Below are 27,052 nucleotides of genomic sequence, written 5' to 3'. Positions count from 1 at the left end.
AGTAGTCTTTTGATTTTCATAGCTTTATCTACAGAGTAATTAGTTTCCTATTTAATCTTTTACAGTCCTTTATAGCTCCATGATTGCCACGGATTGAAGGTACAAAGATTTCAATAACAGCATTTCTTTAAAGCAACATGTATATCTTTAAATCAAAACAAGCATAAGAAAAATGTATATTCCTTAAAGGAGAAAAAAAATCTTAAAAGTTCTGGTAGTGTTTAAGAAAACAAACAAAAATAACCTGTGTATTTGCTGTTCAATTTCAGCGTCTGTTAATGAAGCTCTGTGTCTTTTTTTTCTTCACTGTTATCTTGAGTGCCTGCAATCGTAAAGCATGACTCCGGTAATACCTCTGTAAATAAATCACTAATGCATTCATACAATTAGCCTCTGAACAGATGTCAGAAAGTAAAGATTGGCTGCCTCTAGATCAAGTTGCCGCTGCCAACTCTCGCGAGCTTTGTCAGTAACAGTTGATTGTAATGTCAGTGCAGTCCAATTTACAGGCTGGAGCAGAAGCTGCTTACTGCATTTCCCTGAAGTATTATATGATTTCCAATTCCTTGCAAACTTTATCATCTTCGTTGCAGTGAGTCGGGTAAGTTGCTCTGAATTTACATCTTCCTGTTAGAGATGCAAGTTACTGTGAAGCTTGTTCTGTGGGAGGAACGTGATCCCTTCACGTGTTTGCTGTGCCCCTTTGGTGCTCTGTGGGAGACAGTCATTGCAAATGGGACAGATAAAGTAAGGGAGCAGCCACATGCATCAAATCTTCCGATTGATTATTCAGGGAACGCAGACTGTGGCCATTTAACTGCTAAGGAAATAATGAATTTATTCAACTTTGTATAAAGGACCGTAGCACTTGTGGAATCACTGTAATATATGTTCCTAATGCACCCTCAAAGGGAAAACACTTTATGCTGTGTTTTACCCTTAAATGCACTGTTTAGTGAATTTTTCCTTAAAAGAGTAACAGAAGTGTTTTTTGACCAGTATTACTCTCTAGTTTTTTCTTTTTCTAAAGTGGTTTGAATTGTCTGGCTCTACAGGGTACTTAACATTTTGCCATCTGAAACTTTAACAATATCAATTGGCAAAGGAAAAGTCTAAGTTTCTTTTCTCTAAAAGGAAAAAGCTATTTCCCAGTTTGATTTACAAACTTTTGTCCCATTTGGCCTGTTTGTTCTCTTTCTTTTAATATGTGTGTTTATAGCAAAATATTTTACAATTGCTATTATTTTATTATTATGGAAATAATAAGCAAATATAGACTTTCTGCTCATCCTGTGATTTTGTAACTCTACCTTTATTTTGATATCAGTTCTTGTTTAACCAGAGGATTAAGCACTGAGTATAAAATATATGAATGATTAAAAGTAAACTGAAATGTGAGCAAAATTATTTCATTATTTATGATTTCTATTTGTAATTAAAAAAATTAAAGTTATCTCTTCCAAATTTTTATGAAGATATTGCACGATAATAAACTCAATTAGGAGTTACTGTCACTAGGCTGTGTAATGCTTCCATAATATAAGCTATCTCATATCTATGATAAATATTACATTTCACTTATATAAATAGTTACTTTGTTTAAGGATAAGCATGAGCTTTTAAAGAGTGACTTTTACTTTAAATGACATGTTTAGAATTCTCTGTGTATTTGAAATAACGTGACCTTTTGGAAGCAAATTAAATTTCTAATTGGATTTGCAAAGTTCTGTTTTATTCTCCTAGACCTGTTGTTGTTGTTCGTTTTTAATGTCCTGCTTCTTTAATTGTAAGAAAATATTTGGGATCTACTCCACATTTCAGTTTTTAGAATATAAGCTAATAATATAATATAATAATAACAATATATAAGCTAATAATAATAAGCTAATAATGTCTTAGCAAATGATATCTTAGTTACAAATTTAGTTTGTGCTTTGATTTATTTCTTGGTAACAATTAATAATATATACTTAAATTGTATGCTGTCTTCATTTTAATGCTTTCATGCCAAAATCTGCTCATTCTTATCAAAACTAAACTGTTTCAAACATTGGAAAATTATAATTGGATAGATGTTAAGAACAGATTGAACTTTCAAAGAAGACCCAAGCTATCTCTCTAATTTTAAATGTTCAAATTGTTCACACAATGAAAAGTTTGTGGATGTTCTTCCTGATTGAGGACAGTTACAGATCTGTTTCTCATACCTAATATAGTGTCTTCTATGTATACACATCCTTTTAGTGCCTACTGGGTATCTGAAGGATCCCTGAAAGACAGTGGTATAGTCTATTTATAAACAGACTTCCTCAGTTCCCCACTTCACTTAGCCTACAACAAAACAAGCTCTTTAGGTTTGGTATAAAGGCTCAGTTGTTTTAATTGAACTAAATACATTTTAGTGGCACTTGTTCTAGATCATATTTTCTAGATGGCTCTTTCCACAACATTTTAACAGTCTATTTTTATACAGAAATATATATTCTAATGAAACTTTTTAAAAGACAGGAAAATTACATTCAGAGAAACTATTATCAATTTTTGCATGACCATGATTTAAGAAGTCCTTGACTGGCCAATTATTTTGAAAATTTGGTTGATATCCAATTATGGCAAATATATGGCAAATAAATAGCTCTTTATATCAATAATTTGATTGCACCCATATTATATAGCATAACCTTATATATTTTAGAAATCAGTCAAGGAATTTTGATGCTTTCAAAATTGAATTAAGAATGCAAAAAGAAGGAAATTATTTTTTACCTTTTTTTAATTAAAAATTTTTTTTTAAAGTTTAGAATATTTTCCCAAAATTGCCAGTAGATTTTGATATCCTGGAGCATTTGATAAACTTGGAACACTATAGTATCAATTGTCTTTCAGGTTTTTCTCTCTTCCCACTCCCATCCATTCTCTTTTGCAATTCCAAACAAAACCTCCTTCCTTTAATCAAATATTAAAGATTATTACAATAAGTTAATTGATCTAAATTCAGATATTTAGTTGTCCTTGGTATAAAACTTTACCCCGTTCTTTATGATAAACATGTTATGTGTTCTTAGAGTTTAAATTATTTAATGTGCCAGTAGTCAATTTGCACCAGAAAGTATAGGAGGAAATAAATGAAATTTTATTGAAATTTTATTTGAATATTTTAATTATTAGTAAAGACTTATTACTTAGAGTAATAACATTTCTTAGTTTCCTTTATTTGTCTCTCTTTTGATTGTTTAATCATGTGATAGCATATATTAAAAACATAAACATCTCTTAATGGTAAAACCACAGTGCAACATGTGAGACTAGAGAATAACAGGTTATGAAAAGAACAAAATAATGCTTACTTAAATAAAGTACTGCAGCTAAATATAAAAAAAAAAACTAGCCTATGCTAACAATGAGTATGTGAACATAAGCATATTTTCCTATTAAAACCTATATTTAATAATATGGTGTATAATACACTACAACAGGTACCATGAAAGTGAATTGGAATTATATTGCCATTCTTGCAATAAACAAAGGCTTACAATGATTTTGTGAATGTTACTAATTACATTATTTACAATTACAAGGTGTAAGTACTTGTATTACTAATATCAAGATGATGACTCACAGATATCATTGTTGAAAAAGCAAGATTATTATTCATATAAATCATATTATATAACATTAAGTTCTACTCAGCACAAAATATAAATAAAAACATACAAGAAGTAGTAGTATAGGGCTTCCCTGGTGGCGCAGTGGTTGAGAGTCCGCCTGCCGATGCAGGGGACACAGGTTCGTGCCCCGGTCCAGGAGGAGCCCACATGCCAAGGAGCGGCTGGGCCTGTGAGCCATGGCTGCTGAGCCTGCGCGTCTGGAGCCTGTTGCTCCGCAACGGGAGAGGCCACAACAGTGAGAGGCCCGTGTACCGCACACACACACACACACACACACAAAAGTAGTAGTATAAATCAAACTAAATGACATGGGGATGATAGTACAACCTTTTAGATGTTATAGCAGCCTTTCATAACACATGCAATGAAAATTATTATATTTATTAATTACATACAAAACCAAAATTTTGGTAGTAATTTTATATTTGCTATGCAATAAAATTAATAAACAATAGAATGAAAGTTTGAAAATTGTCAGAAAGCAAAAATTATTAGGATTTGTTTTATGGTTTAAAAGACAAAAAAAGATTTATATAAAACCAAAAAAAAAAATGATTGTCTTTATTAGACTCAGAAGACATTGATTGAGCTAGGCCAAAGGCAGGAATGAGTCCAACCAAAGATGCTGCAATTTATCTGTTGAAATGCAGCTTAGAATAAACCAGCTTTGTATCTTAATTCCTTTTCCTTTCTAAAGCAAGATTTTGAAAATGAAAAAAAAAAAATCTATCACAGCACTTTGCTTTCTTCCAAATGCTCTCCTCCATTTATTTAAAAGAAATGTCTTAGGAATTATCAGAAGGAAGAAAAAAAAACACACAACTGTGGTATGTGGTAGCAGTGTCTCTAAAACTCCTAACTCTCAGAAATATAAAATTTTATTAGTAAGTGTCAACTTTACAGGAAACTTTACATTATTATGACATTTTATTTACTTATTATTTTTAGAAGATAAATTGTATTTTGTTATGATTATAATAAAGCTAAATTTTATAATAGTATATGCATAGTGTTAAAATATTGTATACTTCAATAATATATATTTATTGGTATTAGCACAAATTCAGTTGTATCAACATTGAGAGCATAAAAATTGATCTCATGGCTTGATTTTTTTAAACATTATAACAATCATCATGTATAAATATATATGTATATATGCATAAACATATGGACATCAGTAGAATTAGATATAAATATATAGATATAGACACAGCCATAAACAGAAAAAGATAGAGGCAGAAATAGAGACAGAGATAGAGGTATAGATGGAGATATATCTATAAATACTAGACACTGAACAAAATAGTATACACAATGGACTAGTTTATTCAGATATTTTGGGGGATCAAAAAATACTTGTTGATCACTAGCTGTCCTATGAGCAGTGGTGAATGAGGCTGATTACAGTGAGGATTGTAGATCTGAGACACTTATTACCATAGATAGTGCCTTAATCTCTGCCTTCCAAGACAATGTAATTTAAAAAGTAGAATAAAAAGACTATTACAAATTCTCAGTGCTCACAGGATTAGCTTCTTGGACATATAGGTTGGACTTATTATTACACTATCAAAACATCATAAAAATATTTTGTACATGTATGGACCTTTGCTATTGTTATGTGGATGAGAATCAGTGTTTGTATTTGACAGTTTTAATCAGATTTTCTTTTTTCTTTCAGTTATATAAAGATGTTAGTTCTTTCAAATGATATCTGCATTACATTTTTCTGTCCCTCTTTGCCACTTGGAGTTTCAGAATCTGATTTAAATTTTTTTTTATTTAAAAGAAACTCAAGTATGCATTATGAATTTTTAATGAAAATTTGATTTCCCCAAATGTTCTCTTCATATCACTAATAAGTATTATTTAATAAAATGCCAAATAGTTATGATTTTATAGGTCTCAAAGATTACTTTTGCTTCTCCCACTTTTCCCAGTAATTTCTCAGTTTAATCCTCTTATTTCACTCATCGTGTCTACTATCAAAATACGAGTAAATCTGACCATGCTAACACATTTAACCTCCCTAGTTGCACATGCTTTAATCAATTAACAAATTAACAGGCATGCGTTGAGTAATCCCTGAGTGTAAAATTTCTTCTAAGTCAGTTTCTTCTCCCACATCTAATGTTATCCATTGACAATATAATTCAGATAGAAAAGCCCTTCGTGGTTATTCAGTTTCAGAGGAATTGGTATATATCCAGTCTTCCCTTTCCAGTTTTTCCCGTAGGCCTTTATAGTGGTAGCAGATTTGTTAGTTTTCACAATTTGTAGGAAAAATGGCAACTACTGTATTTTTTTGTTACTTCACATTCTGTGAATTGCTTGTCCAAATTCTCTTCTAACCACAGGGTACAATTATATAGAGGAAGAAAACACTAGGCTAAAGGGACCACAGACAGGACCATGCAAACAGAAAAAGGCAGTAATAGAAGTCTGAGGATCCTTAAAGGTTCTTAACCTACTGTCAAGAGCCAGCCAGCCATGATTAGAACTGTATATATTTCAGAGAATATATAAGCTTGTATTTCCTCTTCTAACTATGGTCGAAATTTAATCTATTATATCTATCATTAAGTAGACTACCATTTAATGCCACCTTTGGTGGTGCTGTGTATGGTAAAGAAGTATATATATATATATATATATATATATATAAATATATATATATATATATATATATATATATATATATATATATATACTAATGCCTTGGACAAATTTCCTCCTTAAAAAACATCTTTCTTACAGAGGTTTGAAAATGAATCTTTCCAAATTGAACTAATTTCTCCTTTTCCATTTCACTCATTTATTTCTCAATTGAAAACTGAAATATCTCCAACCGTTTTCTATGTTTTTTTATGTGTCTTTATAGCAGTAATAGATTTATTAGTTTTCATAATTTATGGGATTGATAAGAACTACTAAATTTTAGTTAATTATCATCAATAAAATATAATACTAGATGCATGAGGCTGTTAAAACTTCCCACTTATCTCTCTTGCAGAAACCAATATGCAGAGCAAGGGTACAATCATATACATCAGATTTCTCTTGCGGTTTCTTCTGCTCTGGGTGCTCTTTGGGAAGTCACACACTGAAGAAGATGTCATAATTACCACCAAGAATGGAAAAGTCAGAGGGATGAACTTGCCAGTTCTTGGTGGCACAGTAACAGCCTTTCTTGGAATCCCCTATGCACAGCCACCTCTTGGTAGACTTCGATTCAAAAAGCCACAGTCCTTGACCAAGTGGCCCAATATTTGGAATGCCACAAAATATGCAAATTCTTGCTATCAGAACACAGACCAAAGTTTCCCAGGCTTCCTTGGATCAGAGATGTGGAACCCAAACACTGACCTCAGTGAAGACTGTTTATATCTGAATGTGTGGATTCCAGCACCTAAACCAAAAAATGCTACTGTAATGATATGGATTTATGGTGGTGGTTTTCAGACTGGGACATCATCTTTGCATGTTTATGATGGCAAGTTTCTGGCACGGGCTGAAAGAGTTATTGTGGTTTCAATGAACTATAGGGTGGGTGCCCTAGGATTCTTAGCTTTACCGGGAAATCCTGAGGCGCCAGGAAACACGGGCTTATTTGATCAACAGATGGCCCTTCAGTGGGTCCAAAAAAATATAGCAGCCTTTGGTGGAAATCCTAAGAGTGTAACTCTCTTTGGAGAAAGTGCAGGAGCAGCTTCAGTTAGCCTTCATTTACTTTCTCCTAGAAGCCACCCATTGTTTACCAGAGCCATTCTGCAAAGTGGATCCTCTAATTCCCCTTGGGTAGTGACATCTCTTTATGAAGCTAGGAACAGAACATTAACTTTAGCTAAATTTATTGGTTGCTCTAGAGAAAATGAGACTGAGATAATCAAATGTCTTCGAAATAAAGATCCGCAGGAAATTCTTCTGAATGAAGTATTTGTTGTCCCTTATGGTACGCTCTTGTCAGTAAACTTTGGTCCAACTGTGGATGGTGATTTTCTCACTGACATGCCAGACACACTACTCCAACTTGGACAGTTCAAAAAAACCCAGATCTTGGTGGGTGTTAACAAAGATGAAGGGACAGCATTTTTAGTATACGGTGCTCCTGGTTTCAGCAAAGATAACAATAGTATTATAACTAGAAAAGAATTTCAAGAAGGTTTAAAAATATTTTTTCCGGGATTGAGTGAATTTGGAAAGGAATCGATCCTTTTCCACTACATGGACTGGTTAGATGATCAGAGAGCTGAAAACTACCGTGAGGCCTTGGATGATGTTGTTGGGGATTATAACATCATATGCCCTGCCTTGGAGTTCACCAAAAAGTTCTCAGATATGGGAAACAATGCCTTTTTCTACTATTTTGAACACCGATCCTCCAAACTCCCTTGGCCAGAATGGATGGGAGTGATGCATGGTTATGAGATTGAATTTGTCTTCGGTTTACCTCTGGAAAGAAGAGTTAATTACACAAAAGCTGAGGAAATTTTGAGTAGATCCATTATGAAACGCTGGGCAAATTTTGCAAAATATGGGTAAGTGCCAATTTTTATAGTTGTTCTTGTTTGGCTTTGTTTTGTTTTGCTTAACTTTTCTTGGTCTCCAGTGTAGACTTCATTAAAGGTACAGAAACATTTTGATTATTTATTCTCTTCATGCCTTAAGCTGGTTTTGTTTTTATTATGTACTGCATTTCAGTTCCTTGCATCAGAGTGCTTAAGAGAAATAATCAAAGAACTTTTATGAAAAATATTTTCTGATTTCATTTCCAAAGTACTTCAAAGTACTTTAACAATGTTCAGCAAAGTTTGTACGGAAATAGATGTTTGCCTTGAGAACTAAAATTACTGTGACATGTTATTAAGCCTGAAAGTTTATAGTGTTCACAGGTTTAAGAAAGATTAGGAATATCTCTCTTTTTCTCATGCTCTTAAGCACTAGTACATTGTTACCTGATACACAAAGAAATACATCCCTGCTCAGGAAAATCAAAGGGCAAGATGGTGATAGGGTTGGCCCTCAGATTATTCAAAATACAGAATTTGCCATTTTATCAACGTTTTTTATTCCCTAATATGTTTGTTCAGAGCTTTTAGGTAACCTGTGTTGAGCGAGAGCTACAACAAGCTACATCTTGTTCAGCTAAGCTGTTTTACACTTGAGTAGTCATATGGATGACATTACATAATCAGAGATGTTACAAAAGAACATATTTTCCCTCGTATTTTATAAATATTGTGATAGTATGTCTTCAATAATCAGAGGAAAATAATCTCTTTTAATATATATTCTATTTTTTTAATATTTTGTGTGTGTAAAAAATAAGTTTTTTTTTTTTTTTTACTGTTTGTAACCCCAAATTGAATTTTATACATTGGAATAATTTGTATCAATGAGAATAATAAAAGAATAGAAATTTGGGCATCGCTTTTTTTGAAAAGTGCTTACAGAAACTCATAATCTGATTGATGCATTAATCCAATTTGTCATCCTGTGTTTTACAATTGAAAAGAATGTTGAGAATGATTTTGCTTTCTGGTTTTCTTCTCCATCCTCCATTTGGAATTCATTGTACTCCATGTTACTGTATGTATCTCTCTACAAAGTACTTGTATGATATAATTCATCTCAAAATTTTTGATACTTATTTACTGTGTATAAAACTAAAACTCTTCCATGTGGCATTAAGAGGCTTCTATAATCTTGTTGCAACCCGTACTCCCCAACACCTTGTTGCTTGGTAGATGAATTACCTCATGAATACCAAAGATTTCAAGCTTAACTACACCTTAGAGCCTTGTTCTTGCTATGTGCCCTGCTTAGAACATTTACCTCTCTCCTTTTTAATGACACAAGTCCTACTATTTTGTTAAAGTTTTGACTGACTACATGTTTCATACAATGTATATTTAATTCCTAGAGTTGTAGTTCCTTCAGACTTCTTTTTCACTCTTACAGAAGCCACTGACTGTCACGTGTCTAAATCCTATCTTTCATTGTATTCTGAACCTCCTAAACTAGACTAAGAACTAACTTCTTGAAAGAGAACCTGTGGTTTTATTGGATACTCATTAAAGTACTGACATTAGTATATGTCACACTTTACAAATATTTGGTTAATTATTCAATGAAAGCAGGTAAAAGCTAGTATGGGTAAAAAATTTCTTTTTCAAGATATGTAGGCTATTATATTATCTGTTATTATATTATCTGTAGCTGTGCAATATTTTACACCTTCTCAACATCAGTCTAAATTTCTGCTTAAGAAGGATCATCTTATTTCTAGAGCTGCATTAGAATTATGTATATTTCATTCTGTTCTCTCCCTCAAGGTTCTATCCGTATTAAATCATCTGAATATACTTTTAATTCTTTCTGGCAATTCTAGAGATTATAAATAACTTAAGGGGAATATTAAGGGAATTTAAGGGAAATATCAATATTTCTTCAAATTATTGATGCCTATAAATTTTTAAAGGACTTCATACTTTGCATGTTTAAATCATCAAGAAATTTATATTTTCTTATTTCACAATTGGGAACACTGAGAACCAGATGTGGTAAAGGTCATATTTATGGTACACAGATAGCAACAGGTCAAAGAAGAGAATATTTGACAATTAATAGAATAATAGATTGTTTAATCCTAATCTCCTTCTATGATTAGCATATTTTAATGGGAAATAAATAAAGGTTGACACATTTTAAATATAATGATAAATTCATATAAACAAGATTATAAACCATAAAAATTAAACTTTTTTAAGAAGTTCAGCCATAACAAGATGTCATTTCAGTCGGTGAGTTTCTTTAGAGCCCATGTTTGCACAGTTGAACAGATAATAGCATGTCATTTGTGTTGAGATTTGACTTGATGGCAAACATAATTTTAATCTCCTGCTGTGCACTATCTGTTTTCAAAGTATACCTATGAATAAATACAGAAATTTAGAATGATTAAATAAACTTCATGGAAACAAAGTTGGTTTAAGCGTTAGGTTTGGAAATCCACCCATATTTATTTGACCACAAACATGATGTTTGATGTTCTCTTCCCAGAGAGATTCTCCCCCTTGGTTCCCCTCTACTCCCCATACCGGAGACATTTAACAATGTCTGGAGTTGGGATGCTACTAGCAATGTAGAGGCCAGGGGTGCTGCTAAACATCTTAAAATGCACACGACAGCCCCCCACAACAGCGAATTATTCATTCCAAAGGTCAGTAATGCCAAGACTGGGAAACTGCAGGATTTTACTTCCATATAACCCCAAAATGACACATCAAGAAAGTAAAAAAGTAGAACTGAGCATTGTAATAATCATCCAGGAAAATGAGTTTTCCAGTTCGTGGTTCATAAAATGTTTTAATGAATTTTTCTCCTTAAATAGTAAGTTTAGTATACATTGTATTTCTCATTAGGATTAAGTTCAAAATAATTTTGAATTTTTCTTTGTGATATTTTATTTTGCCAGTGGGTTGTTTAGTAGTCTATTGTTTAACTTCCAGCTATTTGGGTAATTTCTAGATATCTTGTTGTGGATTTCTAATTGAATTCAGTTCTAGTAAGAGACTATATTCTATAAGATTTTTCCCTTTGAAATATATTGAGAATTATTTTATGACCCAGCATATGATCTTTATGGGTGATTATTTTATGTGCTCTTGAAAAGAATGTGTGTTCTTCAATTATTTGGTATGGTGTGTTCTGTAAATTAATTAGTTCATGGTTGCTCAGGTCTTCTAATAGTCTTACTAATATTTTTTGCCTACTTGTTTTAAATACTGAGAGAAGGGTATTAACATCTTGGACTATAACTATGGTATTATTTATTTCTCCATTTAGTTCTGCTAATTCTCCTTATAATATTTTAAATCTATACTATTAATTCCATGTACTTTTAGGATTATGTAGTCCTGATTAATTGGCTGTTTTATCATTATGAAATGTCTCTGTCCTGTAGTTGACTTTGCCTAATATTAAGATAGATACATCAAGTTTCCCCATGCTTACATTTGCATAATATATTTTGTTCCATCCTTTTACTCGAACCCAACTATTTAAAAACAAACCAAAAAAACCCCTTTCTTACAGTTGGTGTGATTAACCTATTTGATATTTAATGTAATTGTCAATATGTTTTTGTTTAAATCTACCACCTTGCTATTATTTTTTTCTCTTTTTTTTTGAATTTTATTTTATTTATTTTTTTACACAGCAGGTTCTTATTAGTCATCAATTTTATACTCATCAGTCTATACATGTCAATCCCAATCGCCTAATTCATCACACCACCATTCCAAACCCCCTTCCGCTTTCCCCCCTTGGTGTCCATACATTTGTTCTCAACATCTGTGTCTCAATTTCTGCCCTGCAAACTGGTTCATCTGTACCATTTTTCTAGGTTCCACATATATGCGTTAATATACGATATTGGTTTTTCTCTTTCTGACTTACTTCACTCTATATGACAGTCTCTAGATCCATCCACGTCTCAACAAATGACCCAATTTTGTTCCTTTTTATGGCCAAGTAATATTCCATTGTATATATGCACCACATCTTCTTTATCCATTCATCTGTTGATGGGCATTTAGGTTGCTTCCATGAGCTGGCTATTGTAAATAGTGCTGCAATGAACATTGGCGTGCATGTGTCTTTTTGAATTATGGTTTTCTCTGGGTATATGCCCAGTAGTGGGATTGCTGGATCATATGGTAATTCTATTAGATTTTTAAGGAAACTCCATACTGTTCTTCATAATGGCTGTATCAATTTACATTCCCACCAGCAGTGCAAGAGGGTTCCCTTTTCTCCACACCCTCTCCAGCATCTGTTGTTTGTAGATTTTCTGTTGATGCCCATTCTATCTGGTGTGAGGTGATACCTCATTGTAGTTTTGATTTGCATTTCTCTAATAATTAGTGATGCTGAGAAGCTTTTCATGTGCTTCTTGGCAATCTGTATGTCTTCTTTGGAGAAATGTCTGTTTAGGTCTTCTGCCCATTTTTGGATTGGGTTGTTTGTTTTTTTTAAATATTGAGCTGCATGAGCTGTTTCTGTATTTTGGAGATTAATCCTTTGTCCATTGCTTCATTTGCAAATATTTTGTCCCATTCTGAGGGTTGTCTTTTCATCTTGTTTATGCTTTCCTTTGCTGTGCAAAAGCTTTGAAGTTTCATTAGGTCCCATTTGTTTATTTTGGTTTTTATTTCCATTACTCTAGGAGGTGGATCAAAAAAGACCTTGCTGTGATTTATGTCAAAGAGTGTTCTTCCTATGTTTTCCTCTAAGAGTTTGATAATGTCTGGCCTTATATTTAGGTGTCAAATCCATTTTGAGTTTATTTTTGTGTATGGTGTTAGGGAGTGTTCTAATTTCATTCTTTTATATGTAGCTGTCCAGTTTTCCCAGCACCACTTATTGAAGAGACTGTCTTTTTTCCATTGTATATCCTTGCCTCCTTTGTCATAGATTAGTTGACCATAGGTGCGTGGGTTTATCTCTGGGTTTTCTATCTTGTTGTATTGATCTATGTTTCTGTTTTTGTGCCAGTACCATATTGTCTTGATTACTATAACTTTGTAATATAGTCTGAAGTCAGGGAGTCTGATTCCTCCAGCTCCATTTTTCTTTCTCAAAACTGCTTTGGCTATTCCAGGTCTTTTGAGTCTCCATACAAATTTTAAGATATTTTGTTCTAGTTCCATAAAAATTGCCGTTGGTAATTTGATAAGGATTGCATTGAATCTGTAGATTGCTTTGGGTAGTATAGTCATTTTCACAATATTGATTCTTCCAATCCAAGAACATGGTATATCTCTCCATCTGTTGGTATCATCTTTAATTTCTTTCTTCAGTGTCTTATAATTTTCTGCATACAGGTCTTTTATCTCCCTAGGTAAGCTTATTCCTAGGTATTTTATTCTTTTTGTTGCAATGGTAAATGGGAATGTTTCCTTAATTTCTCTTTCAGATTTTTCATCATTAGTGTATAGGAATGCAAGAGATTTCTGTGCCTTAATTTTGTATCCTGCAACTTTACCAAATTCATTGATTAGCTCTAGTAGTTTTCTGGTACCACCTTACTATTTTTAATCCATCCTTCTTATTGCTCCTTTTCAGCTTTTTTCTGCATTATTTTAATGTTTTATTTGATTTTATTTTTAAACAGGTGTTTTAGTTTGCCTTTAATTTTTTCCCCAGTATTTGCCTTAATGCTAACAATTGTTTCTGTAACTTATAACTATCTACTTAGAGTTAATACTGAATGACTTAACACTTTGCCATTGACATTTCCCACTTTCTAAACAATTCATGCTTCCTATTTTCCTTTTCACTCTTACTACTTCACAAATGTAAGAAACTAACAGTATAGTTTCATTTATTGTCCTCCATGTTTTTTTATATTGTTGTCATATGTTTATACAATGTATAATATAAAATCCCTCATAAAATTTTATTTACCTTAAATGATCAGTTATATTAATATAAATTCATAAAAGAAAAGAAAAAAATATTCTTTTATGTTTACTCATGTATATACCTTTCCAGTGTTCTTTACTCTTTCTTGTGGATTCTAGCTCTCATCTGACATCATTTCCCTTTGTGCTGAAGAACATCCTTTAGGATTTCTCATCGGCAGGTTGACTACTTACAAATTTCCTCAGCTTTTTTTAATCTGAAAATACCTTTATTTTGCTTCAATTGAAGCAAATATTTTTTAAGAAGATAGAAGTCTGATTTGATCGTTTATTCTTTTATCAGTTTAAAGCTGTGTTTCATTTTCTTGTTATCTCTTCAGTTCTGATGTAAAGGGAGCCTTTATTCATATGATTGTCCCCTGTATACAATTTAAAAAAATGTTTCCTTTGGTTGATTTCAAAATTTTCTTTTTATCTTTGGTTTCAATAGTTTGTTCATGATGTTTCCAAGTGTGATTTCTTTGGTGAGGAGTTTTGTTTTGTTTTGGCCTGGTGTTTACTAAGATTCTTCCTAGTGATTTTCAATGTCACATTTGAGAAATTTTGTGTCAGTATTCCATCAAATATTCTTTCTGCCCCATTCTCACTCTTATCTCCTTCAAGAACTCCAAATATACATGCACTAGACTATTGAATTTTGTTCCACAGGTCTCTAAGGTTCTGTTCCCTTTTCTTCAGTTTTGCTTCTGTTTTTCAAATTAGATACATTTTTTCTATTTTATTTATTTATTTTTAATATATCTTTATTGGAGTATAATTGTTTCACAATACTGTGTTAGTTTCTGTTGCACAACAAAGTGAATCAACCATATACATACATATATCCCCATATCCCCTCCCTCTTGAGCCTTCCTCCCATCCTCCCTATCCCATCTCTTTAGGTCATCACAAAACATCCAGCTGATCTCCCTGTGCTATGCAGTAGCTTCCCACTAGCCATCCATTTTGCATTTGGTAGTGTATATATGTCAATGCTACCCTCTCACTTCGTCCCAGCTTCCCCTTCCCCCTACATGTCCTCAAGTCCATTCTCTATGTCTGTGTCTTTATTCCTGCCCTGCCACTAGGTTCATCAGTACCATCTTTTTATATTCTGTATATATGCGTTAGCATATGGTATTTGCTTTTCCCTTTCTGACTTACTTCACTCTGTATGACAGACTCTAGGTCCATCCACCTCACTACAGATAACTCAGTTTCATTTCTTTTCTTGCCTTTTCTTCAGTTTTACTTCTGTTTTTCAAATTAGGTACATTTTTAAGTTGGTTTCTCTGCAAGCTCAATGACTCTTCTATCTTCTTCAATCTGTGGTTGAACTTACCCAATGATTTTTTTATTTCACTCATTAGTGTTCAGATCTATTATTTTCCAGTAGTTTCATTATTTTTCTGAGTTCCTCCCTGTTTTCTATTTAAAGATATTATCCTTTAAGTTCTTGAACATGCTTACAATAGCTGCCTTAAGGTTTTGTTTGCTCATCCAATATCTGTTTCATAGGTTCATTTTCTGTTTTCCTATTTCTTTGCATGTCTAGAAATTTTCAAATTTGTACTAGACTTTGTGGATGATATGAGTAGAAATTCTATATTATTTTAGCCTCCTCTGAAGAATGTATGCTTCCATGGAATAATGTTTGTTTGTTTTTAATTTTACTAGTTCAATTAAGGGATGTGTATAGACATGAATTTTTCTCAAATGTATATAGGCTTGGTTTTATATTTTGTTAGAGTGAATCCATGAACGGCCCAAGATATTTTATAGACCCTCTCACTTGGCAGGACATAAACTCCAATGTCTGTTGTCACTGAGGGTATTACAGTTACTTGGTTTAAGTGTCTATTAGGATGGGGATAGACTGAGTCTCTTTACTCCCAAGTTATAACTTTCCACTCAGCTAGACTGAGTATTAATGAGGTATTAGTGAGATGAAAACAAAAGTGTTGACAACATTATAATAGTTATTCACTCTCCAGTTTTCCCATCTCTTTTCTGCTCTCAGCCCTGCAGCATCTTCTCTCTGTTTAGCCTCTCATACTCTCATCTTGTACATATTTAGCCCAAGACTCAGCCAAAGATCTGCAGGGAGACGAGTCCCACAGATTCTAGTTTCTTCTGTATCCTAGAACTCTTATTTCTGTCTTCTAACCTCAGTGAACCTACTGTACTCTGCTTAGTCTCAAGCTCCCTGCATCTTGGACAATAATTTATCCTTATGTGAGTAACCACAGTAAATGTGGACTTACCTTGAACTTCCCCTTCTCTCAAGCATCATAGACTTATGCTGCCTGTTATCCAGTTCCTGAAACTCATTGTCTTTTTGTTTTGGTTTGTTTGTTTTTGGTCTAGTATATAATTGTTTTTGGTAGCAGAGTTAATCCAGTTTCAATCACTCCATTATGGATGAAGATGAAAGCCCAACCTCTCTCCCATTTGTATTTTAAGAGAATCTTAACCTTACATTTCTCATTCAGTTCCATGAAATTCATTTTTTTCAGTAACTTTAAAAGATCTTGTCAATTTCCAAAATATATTAGAAAAAAAACTTTTTAATTTGACTTCTTGCAAAAATAAAGAAAACATTATTCTGTGAAAGCACTAAATGGTATTCAAATTTAGTGTCTTTAGTTGCAGTCTTTGAGAGTCCTCATAAAGTAGAAGCCACAATGCATTTATGCCTTTGCTAGTTGGAATTTCCACCCATATGTACTTTGCTTGTTTCTGCTTTTCCCTCAATCCCATCTCTAAAAATGAATGAAACCCATATCCAAATAGCAGACAGGTCCATATGTGCATTATATCCAATATCCTATAATAGAAGTTGTTGAAATATCAATATAACATATATATCCATCAATTATTCATCCAGTCAATAGCTTGATGACAAATAGATTAAATTAACCAGCACTTAATGACGTATATTCAGCACTACCTCAGTGATACAGGAAATTGGTGAAATCAAACTTGATTTGTCAGATAGACAGAACAGCTAAAGAAGGAAAATAAGCCAAAATACAATTAGTAGCATAACGACAGATAGAGGATCATTATTCCAGGACAACTCCAGTTGCCTCCTGCTGTTGCAGAGCATCTTTTGTTTGCTATGTCCTCTCTGGGTGCTATTTTCAGAGCTCTTCCAGGGCACAACCTCAAGGAGAGCTATTCACAGTGCAGTTACACAGTCTTCCCGATCATAAGTGATAGCCCTAATGTGTCCAGTGTTAATCTTTCTACAGATCCTTTGTATATAATATAACCTTAGACAAGTTACTTAAAATTCCTTACTGTTTTTCCTTATCTGAAAAATGGGACTATAAATATACAACCCTATTGACATGTTGAAATAAACCTTATCATTGACAGGAAACTGCATTCCTCCTTTCCATTAAACAAATTCAGTTTTGCCCCTACCAGGCATAAACTACTTCAATTTATTCTCATCTAAGATTAAACTTGGCTTCCTCCCAAGAATGTACAATTGTTTAACTTCCTGACTCAACATTAATCAAGTTTTCAAACAAATAAAGGTAAACTGCAAAATTGAGGCAATTAACTTGCTTCTGTCTTTTTGGTGAGAATTCATTTATTCAGAACTGCTCTGAATTTGTTACTGTTTCCTAATACTTTTTTGCCAGAAATAAATGATATATCACAAGGCACTTTTATTTTGTCCTATTTTGATGTCATGAAACCAAAAAGTTACTTAACAAAGTATTTTTAGTAACTTCACATCAGTATACCTGCTGCTATCCTTGTGTGTTTTATTTATTTATTATTTATTCCCTTACAGTGTGAGGGACAACTTATTAAATAGGAACAAAAATGTATTACTAAACTTTCAGTCCCCTGGTTCACTGAGCTTTAAAAAATAAATATGAACATTTCTTGACATTTGTACTGGAAAGTAAGTGACATTAAATGAAATGCTAAGTCATTATTCCTTAGTGCACAAGATTACTTTGAATAATTGGGAGAATTTAAAATAGGCCTGCTTCTGTGTAATTAATTATAATTGCAATAATTAGAAATTACAGATTTGCCAGATTTCTAAAATAATGAACTTTATTGCTATATTCCAGATATATATAGGATGGGTGTTTTATATGTATTGCTATAACTTCATTTTACTAGTAGAAGTGAACTTAATAATAATGTATTTTCTAATATTTATAATGTGAAGTTTATTTAATATTTAGTGTTTAATAGCTATATTTCTATTGTGTTTACTTATATATGACAGAAGAAATAAAGTGATTGAAATAACATTTCAACCCCACTTAATTTTCAAACAAGTATATTTTCTTTGTGTGTTCTTTTCTTTTCATCTCCTGGAATCATTTTATGTTTTTAAAAGGTAATAGAAAAACTGAAGAAAAGTTAAAGAAAATATTAGTGGAGAACAGGTACCCCTTTATTCTAAATCTCTGTATAGGAACTTAGCATGTGTCTGTTCTCTTTTTATAGAGTTTGTATCCCTTCACCAAGAAATTAATTTTCAAATTACACTTGAATTTATTTTTATTATATTTTTCAACTAAAAATAAATATTCTAGGACTTAATTACAACACACCTTTTAATAAGAGATGTCTCAAATATACCAAAAGGGTAGCAGTTAGAGATAGTTTTAAAGTGAACGGTACCATTATACTGACAAGGTATGAAGTATATGGATGCTATTATTAGAATGAAAATTTGCTGAAATGATGACACTATTTAACGTTTTCTGATGAAAAGAGTGTGGTCCATAGAAGAAAAGTGAATTGGAGCTAATAGGGGAAGAACAAAGATTAGCTATGACTCAAGGCGATTAACTTTCATTTCCTTCTATTATCCATTCTCCAGGCTGTCTTCACCATGAATTATTATGAAAGCAGTCATTAAATATGCTTAGGAAATGCATTTGGTTGCAAACTTATAATTTTAACATGTTAGCATGCTGATACCTGCCTGGTTAATGTTATAGAGGTAAGGGCAGAGCATAGACTAAAATTAGACATCGTGACATACAGAGACAAATTTAAGTTTGTGAAAGACTGTCATCTGGCCAGCTAGTCCAATTATTATCAGGCTTATAATTAGATTTTTTGACAGATAATAGTTCAAGTGGTTTCCAGAGAGAGGGAAAAAGTCCTTACTCTCTGATTCTATAATTATTTGTGGTACATTATCATAATTAACCTAACTGGAACATTTTGATGACTTCACAAAAGGGTTAGGGTTCAAATCCCCTGGGATTTATTTTATTGTTATCATGACCACACCAATGCATCAATGTTCTATTGCTTCAAATTCTTTTTTCCCCCTTAGGAATTAGGTGAGGATTTAGTAAGGAATAAAATAAAAGTTGGCTGCAGTGTTCCTGTAAAATACCTTAGTTTAACAAATAGAATATAAATGTAAGTGAAAAAATATACATATGCATTAGTGTAACTTATATGAAAAAAAGGAATTATGTTACAGGACAATTTAAAATGTACATAAGGTTATTTGCAAAACCATATTAGAGTGCAGCAATATTTTACCATCAGTGACAGTGGAATGAGGAGAAACCAGATTCCCCAAAAGGCTACTACCTCTATAAAGATAGCTATACTAAAATATATTTGACTAAGTGTTTTGAAATACTCTTCACAGTGAAGTAGGGGAAAACTAATGTTTTGGGGATATAAGAGAGCTCATTCAAACATAGAAAATCATATTTATAGGATCAGTTTACTTGGAAATAGCTTAATGTGATTTGTTCTCTATGTTTGCTCAAAGTTTTTTCTGTATTTGGAAAAATTATAACATCCAGTCTACCTGTAAATCTTAAGTTCAATCTGAAATTAGAATTAATTATCAATTATATTTTAAAAGTCAGCATCAAATTTTCAGGAATGTACACATAAATGCAATACTTCAAAAGACTTGTCAGATACAAAATAATAACCTCAAAATAACAAAATGCATTAACCAAAATGTGACTTTAAATATGTTTCTGTTTAAAATACTATATTTTTCTGACTGTTCCATAATCAGATGTGATTAAAATGTGGTTGGTTATATTAAGTTCCAAGAAATTGTTTTTGCTCCAATTTTCCTTCCCAGTCAATAACACTCAAGATCAGAGCTAAAAAGCATAATTCCACTCTTTTAACTTTTCTGTATGTTAATATCTCTCCTGGACATCTTCATATTAGCATGATAGGTACTATTAACCTGATGGGATAATCTATTGATTTATTATACATGAAATGTTAATATTCACTTGTCCACAGACCTCTGTTATGTAAAAGCAAGTGAATCTTTATCTTACAAATTAAATTGAATTACTTTTGGTGTATCATTCTCTAAGGATTGATATATAAATAATATTTTTTATGACTAGAATTATTAATTACAAAATATATTTTATCTGATAAACCATTATAAACCAAATAATAACCCAATGATATCCCAAGTGTTAGAATTTATGTTTTTCTTAAAAGTCACAATGCCAATCAGGCTCATGCTGGTTTGATAATGTTTCTGGAAATAGGAAAAATTACACATTTTATGAAGCTCATTGTAATTAAAATTCACATCTTTTATAAAGCACTTGCTAATCACAAATTAATAATATTTCTTTAGATGGGTCATGGAATATGATGATTTGTTTATTCATTCTTCCATTTAGTCACTCAACAAATATATTTGAAAGCCTGTATGCACCAAGTATTACTTAGGTGATGTGAATACAGTAGTAATCAAAATATACCAAGGGAAAGAAAGAAAAAAAAATGAAAAGGAAAATGTTGGAGGGGAAAAAAAAAATCCCGGAGAAAGTTTCTACCTTCAGGGGCCTTACAATTTATAGACGGAAAAAGACAATAAACAAATGTATAATATGTCTTATAGTGATCAGAGCTCTGAAAAAATATTAAGCATATTTAGGGACATAGAGCCTGAAATGAGTGGAATGTGACACTATTTGTAGGGTTGCCATGAAAAGCCTCTCACAGAGTTATATTAGAGCAAAATGACAGAGTTAATTATGTGGATATTCAGAGAAAAATGTGTCGATATCTTGGGAAAAAGTTTTCTCAGGAGAGAAAGCAGCAAGGACGTGCCCTAAGACTGAAATATTTAGGATTTTGCAGGAACAGCAAGACAGCGAGTGTATGTGAGGGGTAAGTGGTAAAAGGCAAAGTCAGAGAAGCACAGAGGGTCAAGCTATGTAAGATTTGGAGCTTAGATACGTTTTCTGGAATCTGAGTGAAACAGTAAGTCGTGGAACATTTGGGGCAATTGAGTGGCATAATTTGACTCAAACTTTATAAGCATCTCATCTCTCTGACTGGTAGGTAAATAAGAGTGAATCTGAGAAAGGAGCTAGGAGGCTACTGTAGCAATCCAGGTGGTGTCTTGAATTAGGTATAACTGGAAAGCCATGGTCAGGATATACTTTGAAAGAAGATCTGACAGGATTTGCTGATAGATTGGATGTGGGATATGAGAGAGCAAGTGGAGAAGAGGATGCACCAAGCTTTTAGACCTGAGCCACCAGAAGAACAGAGGTGCCAATTTCTGAGATAGGGATGACTATGGTAGGATAATGGTTGAGACTGTGTAATCAAAAGTGCTGATTTAAACATTTTAAATTTAAGCTGCCTATTCTGTAGACACTTGGAGCAATAAAATAGGTATTCTAATACTGAAGTCTGAAATTCAAGGGAGAGGTAGAAGCTGGAGATATAAATTTGGTATCTAACAACATGAAAATGGTATTTAAAGTCATGAGAAAGGACTATATCATTTACGGAGGCAGATGTCTGAGTTCTTCAAGGCTAGAGATTTGGAGAAGGAAGAGTAACCAGCAGAGAGAATAGAATGTTTAGCCAATGAGTTAGAAGGCCAACTAGGAGAACAAAATATCTCCCAAGACGAAATGAAGAAAGCATTTCAAGGAGGGAGTGAATATCTGTATCAAATATAGGATAAGTATAAGGAAAACTATATGAAACTGTATATAAAGTTTCGTGGGTTTGGAACTGTGCAGATGATTGGTGGCAAAGATACCTGATATTTTGATGGAGTGATAGGGACTAAAACCTTAATGGCAATTCAAAGGAGAATGAGAGGAAAATAATTAGAACTTGCAATTTGAATCGTCTTTTTCAAAGAGCTTTACTTTTAAGTGGAACAGGAGAATTGAAACAGGGGATATGGGAACAAGAGAGCAGGAGGTATTTTGATTGTTTTTGCTTTTTCATGGGAGATGTTGCAACAGGTTTATGTGCTGATGGGAATGGTACAGTGATTAATGTGACTAATAATGGTTTTGTGTCAGCATCATAATCATCTACCTAACTTTATTCATTTATTTATTTTCTTTTTAGAAAACAATGAATCTAAATACAATGCAAACCCTTTGGTTAGAAATCAGGCTGTCAGTAACTTGGATTTTGAAGAGCACAAACTAAGGGAATCAAGAGATGGGAAGCAAAGGGAAAATAAAACCACCACCCAAATATTCTGAACATCAAAAAAAGGCTGTCATGAAATATTTCTTTGATATTCATTCCACAGAAAAGGTTGTATTTCATCCTTTGGAACCTATGGACTTATAATGTGCCCTAAATTCTGAAAGAATTATTTCTCTATTTTTTAAAATGAGACACAATCAGAAGCAGCAGATTTCTGAGAGCTAGGGCAGGAAGCAAGAAACTTTACAACAAAACTGAGAGGTCACAAACTAACAGCCAGACAAGCAGCTGTGGGTGGGGGAGGGACAGTAACCTCTGATGCACAACCTTCTGTTAAGTAGTGACAAAATATTGACCCTGAGTCCACAAAGCATGTTATGTAGTGCCTTCCATGTATCCTTTAAGATTCAAGGAAGTATTATGCAATATCTGTTAGGAAAATTAATTTGTTATAATAAAATAAATGCGGTTACAATAAAAATAACTGAGCCCTTAAGGAATATGCCTCACACATGACCCATATATAATAATTTAGGCTTTTGTTGTGGTCTGAATATTCTTAAGAAAGTACTGACCAAGTAGCATTCGGATTAACAATTTTAAGCCTATAGTATTGTTCATATTAATAATAACATCAGTTAGAATGTATTAACTGCTAACATGTGCTCATTCTCTGCTCAGGACTTCACTTTCATTAGGACAGACAACTTTCTAAGGAAGTATAATCATCATCAACATGTGATGACAAGGTTACTGAGGGTATTTAAAGAACTTAAGCTGCTCAAAATTCCACATGTATTAGTAAAAACCAGAGCTCCATCTTGAGCCCTGTGTTCTGATGGAAGAAACCAGGTACTTCTTTCCCGTACTTTGTCCCCTCTATATTAGAATTTTTGTATACCAATGGGAAAGGGAAAGAGCAAATAATTGAATCTTTTCTGCCCTTAGTTTCCTTATCTTTAATATGGGAATGCTAATACCTATCTCCTGGCTGTCATGAAAATTTGAGAAACCACATGTAAAATATCTGACATATTTCCAGACACATACTGCAAGTAGAGTTGATGGATAAAGAACAGGATACCTAGTTGATTAGTTACATATTGTTTAGGTCAGCTAAACAGATTTATTTTAGTGTAAGTATGTCTCATAAGTCTGCATGGGGCATGCTTAAACTAAAAAAATAAATCGATAAATTACTTGTTTAGCTAAAATTCACTATTAACGTGGGGTTCTGTTTTGTTTTGTTTTGTTTGTGCTAAATCTGGTAACCCTAACTGGAAGTCAGACGGCCTACAGCAAATGTGAAGTAGCCTCAAGAAACAAAGTTTGGCAAAAGTTGAAAAAGTGTCGGAGGGAAGTTCAGTGAAGGACCTGAAGCCAAATCCAGCCTCTGTACCCCGACAACAAATTAAATCTTGGAGACAGAGTTTTGGATGAAGTAGAAAAGAATAGCTTTATTGCTTTGCCAGGGAAAGGGGGCCACAGTGGGCTAATGCCCTCAAAACCGTGTGTCCCAACTTAGAGAGGCAGTAAGAAGTTTTATAGCAATGGTTCAAAAAGGGCGTGATCAGCTCGTGGACATTCTTCTGAATGGTTGGTGGTAAAGTAAGTGGGAGTACGCATCATCAACCTCTTGGTTCCAACTGGTCTGGGGTCTACGTGCTTGTGGGCAACGTAGTTATCTTCTCCCACCTGGTGGGAGTTTCAGTATCTGCAAAACAGCTCAAAGTATATGTATGTTATGTATATCCCTTGAAGGAGAACGAGGACTTTGCCCCAAGGCTGCACCATTGTTTCTTTTGACTGTTCCTCCATTGTCTCCACATCCCCTCCCTTCCCTAATTAGCAACTGTTTGAACCTGCTCATTGGAACTCAGGGAAGGTCATAGAGTCTGAATGAAGCCTATTTCCTGTAACCAAGAAATGGGGGACACAGAAAGGCTTTTGTGCCCAAGAGCCCCACAGGGTCCTGCTCGGTATCAGGCCCACAGGTTGGTAGGAAGAAGAACAGAATAAAAAAATGGACACTGAAGTGAGAACTCATTCTCACAACTGGATCAGGCCAGCAGGGATTGGAGAATGAGGCTATCAAGGTGAAACCATGCAACTGAGATTGGGACTTGAATCCACGTGCCAGGACTCGAACCCAGCCAAAACCCAGACTGGGACTTGAACCCACAGTCTTTTTTTTTTTTTTTTTTTTTTTTTTTTTGCGGTATGCGGGCCTCTCACTGTCGTGGCCTCTCCCGTGCGGAGCACAGGCTCCGGACACGCAGGCTCAGCGTCCATGTCTCACGGGCCCAGCCGCTCAGCGGCATGCGGGATCCTCCCAGACCGGGGCACGAACCCAAGTTCCCTGCATCGGCAGGCGGACTCCCAACCACTGCGCCACCAGGGAAGCCCCCCACAGTCTTTTAATTACATTCACTCACCGGGTGTCTGGACTTACTGAGGCTCAGGTTCTTTGTGTCTCAGCACAGAAGGTATTCAGTGAGAGGCAAAGTGATAGGCAAGAAGTGGATTATTTAGAGAGAAACACACTCCACAGACGGAGTATGGAACATCTCAAAAGGCAAGACAGGAACCAGGGTATGGGGGTTGTCAGTTTTTATAGGGGTGGTTAATTTCATAGGCTAATGAGTAGGAGGAGTATTCCAGCTATTTGGGGGAAGGGGTGGGGATTTCCAGGAGTTAGGCCACTGCCCACTTTTTGACCTTTTGTGGTCAGCCTTGCAGCTGTCATGGTGCCTGTGGGTGTGTCATTTAGCATGCTCAAGGTCTAGTGGAAGTCAGTTGTCTGTCATCTTGGACCTAGCTGGTTCTAACCAGTTTATGTCGTGCCCTTGGGGCTATGTCATTCTTTTAAATGTTGTGCCGTGCCCCATTCCCTCCAGTTTCAAAGGGACTCACTGCATTTCTACTGTCCTGACTGCATTTCTCAAGGTTGGCTCTGGGTTTAGGCAGGACTCAGTCTGCATATTCAGGGTTTCCATTAAGTGTTAAATGAGCTGAGGAAAGTAAAGATCAACATCATAAGGGCAAAACTTGGTCTAAATATTAGCATTATAATAGAAATAAGGTTTCCTTCTCCCTCAGCCTAAATCTCTAAAGCTCTGAATATGCATTTGAGTTTATATTATTGTTTATTTTTGGATTTTTGTTTTGTTTTATTTTCTGCTTAAGAAAAGATAACTTCTGGGAAATGAATGTTTCATAAAATGTGTTCATAAAGACTTTTGAATCATATTAGTGAACACTGAAATAAAGAATGAGGGAAAAATAACATAAACCAGAAAATATGTTATTTGTAGATTCTTCAAACTAATTCTATATATAACACTAGACTACAATCTCAGATTTCATTTTCAAGTTATTACCCCCCCAAATTATTTATAATGTTCTATCTACTTATCAATTTGAGTTATTAGAAAATAAATTACTCAGACCTTGTAATACAAGGGGGTTTATTACAAAGTAACCATTGTGGAAGTTAAAGAAACATAACAACTGTAAAAATAATTAAAATTCAAGGATGTACAAGTCCTAATCTTGTCTCCTCCATCAACTTGGGGTTCAGATATTCTATTAGTTACTCGGGCTTCTAATGAACTAAGTGTAAATTAAGATAGGTTTTTTGATCTCTACCTAAATTATAATATAGAGCCACATTGGATGGTTTATATCTTTAATTAATTACATTCTTTTTCTACCATGAGTACAATGGAGATCATTTATATGTAATGAATAAGTAATTTTTAAAGTGAGAAAAATTATTAACTTCTAAATATGAAATTGAACCTCATCTTTACAATTGCCCTTTCTTATGTGGAAACTTTTACAGAAAATTTGCTTAAAACATAAATTTATATTCATTGCTGTCAAACGACAAAAATAAAACAACTTAGTATCGGGTTTGGTGTTCTATTCAAGGGAAAACAGTCTATGGACTTGGGGAATACAGTGTTTCACAAGCAGTGTAGTGCTCTTCCTGAGGGATGTTTGGACAGGAGTGAGTTTTATAGACTTTAGAAACAGTAAGAAGGAGACAGGACAGGACTGGCTGGTGTTGCATGTGTGACCTTATTAAAGATCAAGGATAAGGAAATAAGTATAGAGCCCAGAGTTGACTTGATGTTTGGGGGTTGGCTGACTGGATGTACAGTTGACCCTTGAACAATGCTGGGATTAGGGGCACCCACCCTCCTGTGAAGTTGAAAATACAGTATAATTTATAGTTGGCCTCCGTATACATATTCCACGGCCTCAGATTCAAACAACAGAGGATCGCGTAGTACTGTAGTATTTATTATTGAGAAAAATATGCATATAAGTGGACCTGAGCAGTTCAAACCCATGTTGTTCAAGGGTCAACTGTACTACTTTTCTGGTAAAACAGAGTATTTACAGGAGTACAAATGTTTTCAAAGTTTGGGTTTGCTGATATAGCAC

The 27,052-nt window shown here is 33.8% G+C and overlaps 1 protein-coding gene across 3 annotated transcripts in view; it reads left to right on the top strand.

Annotated features, from left to right (window-relative positions):
* The first annotated feature begins 474 nt into the window (after positions 1-474).
* BCHE (butyrylcholinesterase) overlaps positions 475-27,052 on the top strand; it is an 89,038-nt gene continuing 62,460 nt past the window's right edge. For 2 of the 3 annotated variants that reach the window (XM_019946301.3, XM_019946302.3), the window contains exons 1-2: positions 475-601; positions 6,685-8,209. In XM_019946301.3, the coding sequence (XP_019801860.2) occupies positions 6,693-8,209 (1,517 nt within the window). In that variant the 5' untranslated portion in view covers positions 475-601; positions 6,685-6,692. Of the gene's footprint in view, positions 602-6,684; positions 8,210-22,513; positions 23,183-27,052 lie in introns of those variants that run through there. The other variant, XM_019946303.3, reaches the window with a different exon arrangement.

This window comes from Tursiops truncatus, chromosome 4 (genome assembly GCF_011762595.2).
Source record: "Tursiops truncatus isolate mTurTru1 chromosome 4, mTurTru1.mat.Y, whole genome shotgun sequence".
Lineage (NCBI taxonomy): Eukaryota > Metazoa > Chordata > Mammalia > Artiodactyla > Delphinidae > Tursiops > Tursiops truncatus.
This window is presented reverse-complemented; position numbering and strand designations above follow the sequence as displayed.